This window comes from Peromyscus eremicus, chromosome 12, assembly GCF_949786415.1.
Source record: "Peromyscus eremicus chromosome 12, PerEre_H2_v1, whole genome shotgun sequence".
In the NCBI taxonomy this organism is placed as follows: domain Eukaryota; kingdom Metazoa; phylum Chordata; class Mammalia; order Rodentia; family Cricetidae; genus Peromyscus; species Peromyscus eremicus.
Genome location: NC_081428.1, coordinates 72,691,978 through 72,701,179, shown reverse-complemented (window position 1 = coordinate 72,701,179; position 9,202 = coordinate 72,691,978). Strand labels below are relative to the sequence as shown.

At 48.4% G+C, this 9,202-nt stretch overlaps 1 protein-coding gene across 1 annotated transcript; it reads left to right on the top strand.

Moving 5' to 3' along the window:
- LOC131922269 (keratin-associated protein 10-9-like) lies at positions 1-906 on the top strand. Its single transcript, XM_059277034.1, has one exon. It carries the CDS (start codon positions 1-3, stop codon positions 904-906), a length of 906 nt encoding a protein of 301 aa, XP_059133017.1.
- Positions 907-9,202: the final 8,296 nt, after the last annotated feature.

Here is a 9,202-nt window from a genome sequence, read left to right as displayed (position 1 = left end):
ATGCCAGTCACCAGTGCAGACCAGCAGTGCCAGTCACCAGTGCAGACCAGCAGTGCCGGTCACCAGTGCAGACCAGCAGTGCCGGTCACCAGTGCAGACCAGCGTGCCAGTCACCAGTGCAGACCAGCGTGCCAGTCACCAGTGCAGACCAGCGTGCCAGTCACCAGTGCAGACCAGCGTGCCAGTCACCAGTGCAGACCAGCGTGCCAGTCACCAGTGCAGACCAGCATGCCAGTCACCAGTGCAGACCAGCAGTGCCGGTCACCAGTGCAGACCAGCAGTGCCTGTTACCAGTGCAGACCAGTGTGCCAGTCACCAGTGCAGACCAGTGTGCCAGTTACCAGTGCAGACCAATGTGCCAGTTACCAGTGCAGACCAGTGTGCCTGTTACCAGTACAGACCAGTATGCCAGTCACCAGTGCAGATGAGCATGCCAGTCACCAGTGCAGACCAGTGTGCCAGTCACCAGTGCAGACGAGCATGCCAGTCACCAGTGCAGACCAGTGTGCCAGTCACCAGTGCAGACCAGCAGTGCCGGTCACCAGTGCAGACCAGCAGTGCCAGTCACCAGTGCAGACCAGCGTGCCAGTCACCAGTGCAGACCAGCGTGCCAGTCACCAGTGCAGACCAGCGTGCCAGTCACCAGTGCAGACCAGCGTGCCAGTCACCAGTGCAGACCAGCGTGCCAGTCACCAGTGCAGACCAGCGTGCCGGTTACCAGTGCAGACCAGTGTGCCGGTCACCAGTGCAGACCAGCAGTGCCTGTTACCAGTGCAGACCAGTGTGCCAGTCACCAGTGCAGACCAGTGTGCCAGTTACCAGTGCAGACCAATGTGCCAGTTACCAGTGCAGACCAGTGTGCCTGTTACCAGTACAGACCAGTATGCCAGTCACCAGTGCAGATGAGCATGCCAGTTACCAGTGCAGACCAGTGTGCCAGTCATCAGTGCAGACGAGCATGCCAGTCACCAGTGCAGACGAGCATGCCAGTCACCAGTGCAGACCAGTGTGCCAGTCACCAGTGCAGACCAGCAGTGTCCAGCATTTTCACTTCTTGGCCAGCTCCACTAGCTTTGAATCCCAGTTTAAAAGATGCCTCTCTTACCCTTCTTCTCCCAGATAAAAAGAATCCCAGTGGGCATGGTGGCATACCTGTAATTCCATCTGAGGCAGGAGGATTTCCAGTGTGAGACCAGCCTGATGCGAAAGGACTGGAGTGGGCACAGGATACACCAATACCAAGTTCTCAGCACAAAGGAGACTTGTTTGCCCCAGAGGGACAAAGAGAGGGTATAAGAGACAAGGGAAGGGGGAGAAAGGGTCAAGGGAGAGGGGGAAGGGATACCTTCCGCTGAGAGACAAAGGACTACCTCTGGAGAGAGGGGACAGATGAGGCCCATAAGCAAATGTCAGTTTATTAAGGGAAAAAGGGAGACCTGGTTTGGATGAGGTGTTTAATTTTGATTGGACAGATTAATTAGGTGAGCCAAAGGGGGACTTTTGATTGTTGGACTTCAATACTTTGATAGCTGGACCTTGGTTGTCAGCCTGGGGGGGGGGGGGAGGAAGTGGCCAAATAAGGGTGTAGACCTTGGTGGCCAGCTTTAGGAATGTAATCTAATGGCTTTTAGCAAGGGGGAGAAGGTAAAAGGCAAAACCTGCTGGTGCCGTGTTTGCCATGTTAGGGCCTGGTAGAGCCCTTCGTGACGTGTATAGCAAGAACCTGTCTCCAAAAATAATCCCAACTCCAAGAGCTGGTAAGGGTGTGGGTCAGCTAGTCTGCTTCCTGTTGCTGTGGAAAACACCACAAACAAAGGCAACTTGGGGGTGAAAGGGTTTATGTCAGCTTATAGTCCTTCATGAAGAGAAGTCAGGACAGGAACTCAGGACAGGAACCGCAGCAGAGCTCACTTGGCTCAGTGGCTTGCTCAGCTCGCTTCTTATCAGACAGGACCGCCTACTGTGAAGCCAATATGAAGGCCCAGACTTGACTTTGCAGACTCCATCTTAGGGAAGGGCCACCATCTTAGACTACCTGGTGACCAGGGACCATACTCAGGTCCAGGAAGAACCTCGGGAATGTGTCATGACAACTCCAACAGATACCCTAGAAGCAGCCAATTAAGAAACAGGGCAGCAAAGTTTAACAGAATCCAGATGCTCCTGCAGACATCCTGTTGGCAGTTTATGGCCCTTGCAGATATCCTGTCAGCAGGTTGTAGTTTTGAGCCAAAAATCTAACCCAATACGTTTCAAATGTGGTTTCGCACTGAAAATCTAGACCACTAGTTTCAAAAAATCACCTTGCCCTATATCCCTTTCACCCAATCCTAAAGCACCAAGGCATGCAATTCCCAGCTTGTGTTTTCTTCTTTAAAAACTCTCCTACCACTGAGCCCACCATCACTGTTCATTTCCTGCCATCCGCTGTGTGGCGGTCCAGGTTCAAATACGACAATAAAAAGACCCTGGGGTGCTTCCATCGGAAACCGGCTCCTTGGTGGTCTCTGGGGATTTGGTGACATGGGTACAACACTACCGCACAACAACCAAGGAAACACCTTGCAGACATGCCTGGTGGAGGCAATTCCTTGTTGAAATTCCCTCTTCCCGATGACTCTAGTCCGTGTCAGGCCAATGATTCCAACCAGCACACGGAGCCCCATGCCCTGTGGGATGGGAATTGTGGGTCTGGCAGCACACACTGCAATCTTAGCACTTGGGAGGCGGAGGCGAGAGGAGAGCCAAGAGTTCAAGGCCCGTCTGGGCGGCACAGCAAATGCCAGAAGCACTAGGCCACTCGTGAAAAAGGAAACCGAGGAACGGGGGAGACAGTTTAGCAGTAAAGTGCAGAACCATGAGGTTCTGGACCCTGAGTTCGGATCCCAGCTCGCATTCAAAAGCCTGGTGTGGCAGCATGGGCCTGCCTCCACAGTGCTGGGGAGAAGGACAGAGCTAGGAAGAGTCCAGGCTTCTTGGCCAGCCAGACTAGCCAAAACAAGAATTCCAGGATGAGGGACCCTGTCTCAAATAATAAGATACAGCATTCCTGAGTGAGGTAACCCAAACCCAGAAGGACAAACATGGTATGTACTCACTCATAAGTGGATACCAGATATAAAACAAAAAACAATCAGACTGCAACCCACAGGACCAGGGAGGCTACATAGCAGGGGGGACCCTAGGATGACTGTGGCTTATAATAAGGTTTTGTTTTACTCAATCACTGGGCAAGCTTTAGTGAAACATTTCACTATTAGGATAAGAATTTGTACTGTATCAAGCTGATGATAGGGAAAAAAATAAAAGAAAGAATTAAGTTCATAGACCAACTTTGAAGCTGGTGGAGTTACAGTGCAGAAAGAGAGAGGCAGGAAAGTGGTGGAGAGCTTTTTTTTTTTTTTTTTTTTTTTCTGGAGCTGAGGACCGAACCCAGGGCCTTGCGCTTGCTAGGTAAGCGCTCTACCACTGAGCTAAATCTCCAACCCCGAGAGCTTTCTTATTTCAACAGTAGTTGATACTAACAGTGTAGAATTAGGTAATCAATTTCAGATGCTCTGTAAATGTCTTCATTGGTCATTTCTTGGAATCCATAGACCAGGGCAATCAATAATCTGAATAAAGGACTGACCTTATCTTGAACCCAGTTGTTATAGTTATAGTAGTACAACCAAATAGATTTGTGTAAAATATTGTGGTCCTGCCTACCAGTATTGGGTTTTTTTCTGGTTTAAGATGTAAACCCTGAGATAAAAGGTTTGAGGGGGCCGGGCGGTGGTGGCGCACGCCTTTAATCCCAGCACTCGGGAGGCAGAGCCAGGTGGATCTCTGTGAGTTCGAGGCCAGCCTGGTTTCCAAAGCGAGTTCCAGGAAAGGCGCAAAGCTACACAGAGAAAAAAAAAAGATAGAGCGTAACAGAGGACATCAAGTCAACCTTGGTTCTCCACATGCACAGTCAGAGGTGTGTGTTCACACACACACACACACACACACACACACACACACGGGGGGGGGGGGCACCTGTAATGTCATAGATGTGTCTTGAGGACAGTGTGTGTAATGAAGTGATCCGGCCACAGAAAATGAACACTGTATGATTCCACTTTCTGAGCTCCCTGAAGTGGGCAAACGCCAGTCATCAAGAGGACGATGTGCAGTCTGAGCGCCACACTGGACAAAGGCCTAGAGGTGGAGGCTGGTGAGTCACCACTGAAATGTTCACTTCACGCAGGTGAAGCTGTACAGCTATGCTGCTTATTTGACACAGTTTTAAGAAGTTAATTGAAAAGAACCCTGTTCTGTAGGTTCGGTGATGCCAGCATTCTGGATCACAAATTCAAGGCCAGTCTGAGTTACAAAGAGAGACTCTGTTTCCAAGCAAACACTTTGAGAACTGGTCTTCTGTCTTGTCTCATAAGCAGGTGCTCCATGGCCTGTCCGGCAGCGTAACTTACTATCCAACCTGAAGAGAAAATGGCCCGGGCCCCTCAGAAGTGGGAGCTTTAAAGGCCCATAGGCAGGGAATCCGTCAGAGGGAAGACAGCCAAGCTTCCTCTCCTTCCTCTGCCCGGGCCATCTGGCTGTGCCGGTCCCTTCCAATGCTTCAGGGGACAGTCTCACCCCATACCCTCACTCTGTCCCCGTGTCCTGGCAGCTGAGGTCACCCTCTCACCCACAGGGTGACTCAGGTCTCTCCGCCTCAGAAAGGGTCCTCAACCATGACCCTACTCAACCCTCTGTCCACACAGGATCACATCCCAACCCTGCCCCCCACCTCCCCAGAGCTCTGGGCCTTTCCCTGTCTACACTCTGTGTGACCTGTGACCCTGCATCTCATCAACAAGCAACAGCTGCCCACCATAGACACCTCTGTCTGGCTCCTCCTTGTTATCAGCCTGGAACAGAGCAGCCTCCAAGGTCCCTGGCTCCCAGAGAGCAAGACATAAGGGCTTCCAGGACATCCTCAGGTTCCCACCTGTAGCCACCTTTCTATCGTCTTTCTAACTATTTTTCACATCTCACATAACAGGAAGTCCAAGATAGAAGGAGGCTCCAGTAGTGAGTCTTTTTCTGTCTCACCAGACGGCTCCTAAATAATGACACAGAGACGTATTATTAATTATGAAAGCTTGGCCTATAGCTTAGGCTTGTTCCTAACTAGTTCTTACAACTTAAATTAACCCATTTCTATTAATCTACATTTTACCACATGGCTTTTTACCTTTCTTTCATTCTGTATGTCTGACTCCCTCCATGTCTCATTGGCATCTCCCCTGTGCCTTGATTATCTCCTACTTCCTCTCTCTGCTTGGAAGTCCTGCCTAGCCTCCTGCCTAGCTATTGGCCATTCAGCTCTTTATTAAACCAATCACGGCAACACACCTTCACACAGTGTATAAATATCCCACAACAGGCCCCCGGTTCCTCAGATCCTTGGCAGTGCCAAGGGTCCAGACGTTGTTCTTTGCTCTGTCATTCACCTTCAGGTGGTTTCCTTCTTATCACAAAAGAGCTGCTGCAGTTCCAAGCACCATACCCAGATCCAAGGATCCCAAGAAGAGGCTAATCTGTCCCTTCGTTCTCTGTTTGGACGACTTTCCTGCAGATACAGTTAGAAAGAGTGAGGGCAAAGGCTGACAGGGAGCATTTCTGGTTGAAGAACAAGTGTCATGAGAACTTGCCAATTCACAAGTGAAAGGCAGAAGCTCACAAGGGACCCAGATGCACCAGGGCATTGGGACTCCCTCACAGAGCAGACCCTGGCATCCATAGCCCTAGTCAGCCCACAACCCCTGCCTGTGTGTTCTGCAAGAGCTAAAATGCAGTTTCCATTTTACAGTACTCCATTCATTCTAGTGACAAGCTCTCCAGCGTCCTTGGAACTGCCTCCCAGGAACTGCCTCCCAGGTCTGCTGTCCTGTATGATATTAGAGGGACCAGCCTTAATATTATACACCCCAGGGGCTCAGGAGAGAAACTATGAATGGTGAGGACTACTTTCAGGAAAATAGAATCTCAGCACACTGAGCTCTTTAGTCCATTCACTTTAATTCCTTCACTTTAAATCTTTCTTCAGTCTCTAGCTTTACAGTTATATACCCAAACAGTTACAATCCTCCCCTCCAGCCAGTCACCAGGCCTGAATTCCTGCAAGGTCATAAAGGCAGGTAAGAGTTCCTCAAGTAGTGAGTGTCAGGCTTTCTTTTACAACCTGAAAATGGAGCAGTTAAGGGAGGAGGTCAGCTGAGAGCTAATATCAGTAAGTATATCAAAAAGGAAATTTATATGCTCAGTCTATATTCCTAGGAGTGGTTAGTAAGAAGTTAGGGGTCTATAAAGTTAGTAAGGCTGTAAGAAAGGAGGGTCCGAGCTAAATTGTACAAAGCTATTAATTAAGGTCCACCTGACCTAGGCGGTGTCTCCTTGTGGAATTTACCTTAAATCAGGAGACTAGCATGTGGTGGTCTGGATTGTTATTTCTGTTAGTCCTTGAATGTGGCTAAGGGAGATATCTGATTCCAGTGCTGAAAGGGGAGAAACGAATGGGCTGGTGGGAAGGAAGCCTTTCCTGAGGCTGTATGTCCAGAGAGTGATCAGTCCACACTGTTAGCACTTCTTAGGGAAAAATCAATGGGAAAACTATGAAAGCACACATGATTTTCATAACAGAAGACAGCTAATATATAACAAGCCAAATAACACCAAAAACTCCTTGGAATTTGGCTTCCTCTGAAGGAATTCCTTGATCCCTTCAGGTAGTAGCTTTGCCATAACCAGCTGAGTTCTCGTAATATATTCCTGTGGCCTGTAGCACTGCTGGGCCCTTTCCTACTTTGCACTGGGAGATGAAGTTGCAGCAGGGTGACTGGGTGGGACTCCAGCAGCCTTTGTTCTTGAAGAGCTTAAGGTGAGGAGACCCAAGCCCATGAGAACAAATGCCACACTGGGTGAGCAGACATGACAAGGAGAACCTTGAACTTGGCCTAGAACAGAGAGTGTGGGGCACTCAGCTGGCCAAAGTCAGCAAACTCACCAGGCAGCATGCAGGGCAAGAGAGAGTGTGGCATTGCCTGTGTCTGGTGGCCTCTTCCTCCTGGGATGTTCACCCCAGGGTGAGATGCCCGGAGCTGAGACCTCAGCTGGGGCTAACAAAAGGTGCTTCTTAATATTTAGTGTGTGTGTGTGTGTGTGTGTGTGTGTGTGTGTGTGTGTGTGTGTGTTTTACAGGAACCAGAGGACAACCTCAATTGTTCTCTAGTTACTGAGACAGGGCCTCTCAGTGAACCTGGAGCTTGTAGATCCAGCTGGACTGATTATCCAGTGAGTCCCAGGGACCCCATATCTCTCCTCCCCCAGCTCTGGGACTGCACTGTACAGACACAGGCCTTCCTGCTTACATGGCAAGTATTTCACCAGTGAGCCATTTTGCAGCCCCACAAGTTACTTTTTAAGGTGGTTTTCCTGAAGTCTGACTTGTTTAATCTAAAATGTGCAAATGGGTCATCCACTCAAGTCAATTCCTGAGCATACCATCACCCCAAAGACAGTTCTTGTGCATTTCCACCCTGATTTCCAGGCTCAGAGCATGTGCTCACTGGATCTCCTCAGCAGTGAGTAACAACTTGGGGTTGTGGGATAATTTTTTTGTGCACTGTGAAGATGTGTCTCTGCCAAGGCACCTTCTGATTAGTTTAATAAAGAGCTGAATGGCCAATAGCTAGGCAGGAGAGGATAGCCAGGACTTCCGAGGAGAGAGAGGACTCTGGGAAGAAGAGAGGCAGAGACACCAGCCAGACACTGAATAGGTCAGACATACAGAACGGAGGAAAGGTGAGGAGCCACACGGCAGAATATAGATTAATAGAAACAGGTTAATTTAAATTATAAGAGCTAGCTGGGAAATGTCCTAAACTAAGGCCAAGCTTTCATAACTAATAAGTCTCTGTGTCATTGTTTGTGAGCTGGTGGTCCAATGGAGGTTCTTACATTTGGAGCTCCACACATGCATGTCATGGCCACATGGAAGGAAAAGTCATGCAGCCTGAGTAAACAGGAAGTGCATGGCAAACAACTTCCAAAACTATAGAAATGACAGAGACACCTGGCTGTCTAGACAGTCACCCAAGGTTCCTCGGCAACATTGGTGCATCTGTCTTTAGCCTACAGGCCTAGAATATCTGATAGACTTTTCTGTGAAGCATGAACTTTGAAGGACTGTCCTACCTTGTCTTGCCAAAGTTCGGCAGTCGCTTTTTCTTTTGTGTCCTGCTCATCCAATTTGGACAACATATTGTCACATGATGAGGGAATGTCTTTTTGTATGCTGTGAAAATATGTTGCTCTGATTGATTGATAAATAAAGCTGTTTGGCCAATGGTGAGGCAGAATAGAGTTAGGCGGGACATTCTAACTAGAGAGGAGGAAGGAGAAAGGCAGAGCAGAGGAGAGGCTGACAGCTGCCGCCATGAGAAGCAAGATGTAAAGATATCAGTAAGCCAGGAGCCACGTGGCAAAGTACAGATTTATAGAAATGGGTTAATTAAAGATGTAAGATCTAGCTATCGAGGAGCCTGAGCCAATAGGCCATACAGTTCATAATTAATATAAGCCTCTGTGTGTTCATTTGGGTCTGAGCGGCTGCGGGACCACGAGGACACGGGAGCCGGGTGGACACAGGAAAACTTTCAGCTACAGTCAGCAGTTGAGGCAAGGACAATTTCTTGCCCAGTGGCTAACTTTGCCACATTGAAAGCAAACTCCATATAGAAGTTCTTTGATGCCCATCATCCTTTTTTGAAGTAAATTGGTGCTGCCAGGAGCAAACATGTCTCACTGTCAGGAAAAGCCTTATGTTATTAAAACATCTTAAATGACAAATTCTGTACACCTCAGAAGTATTTGAAGACCACCTATCTATCTAAAATATATCTATTTAACCTTGAAAACATAACTACATGACGACAAGTTTTATTGTTATAGATGACTAACTACCTACCTACATTTTTTAATTACCCTGAACAGTTTATTTAGGATAATTAGAACTTTACATTACATTTTAGAACTAGAATTATACATTACATTTTAAAATGAGCTGCACAGGTACAATACTTTAAACAAGAGTAGAAACGCCAGGCAGTGGTGGTGCATGTCTTTAATCCCAGCACTTGGGAGGCAGAGGCAGGTGGATCTCAGTGAGTTCAAG

Coding starts and splice junctions, on each gene's coding strand:
- LOC131922269 (XM_059277034.1), top strand. CDS start 1: ATGCCAGTCACCAGTGCAGACCAGCAGTGCCAGTCACCAGTGCAGACC.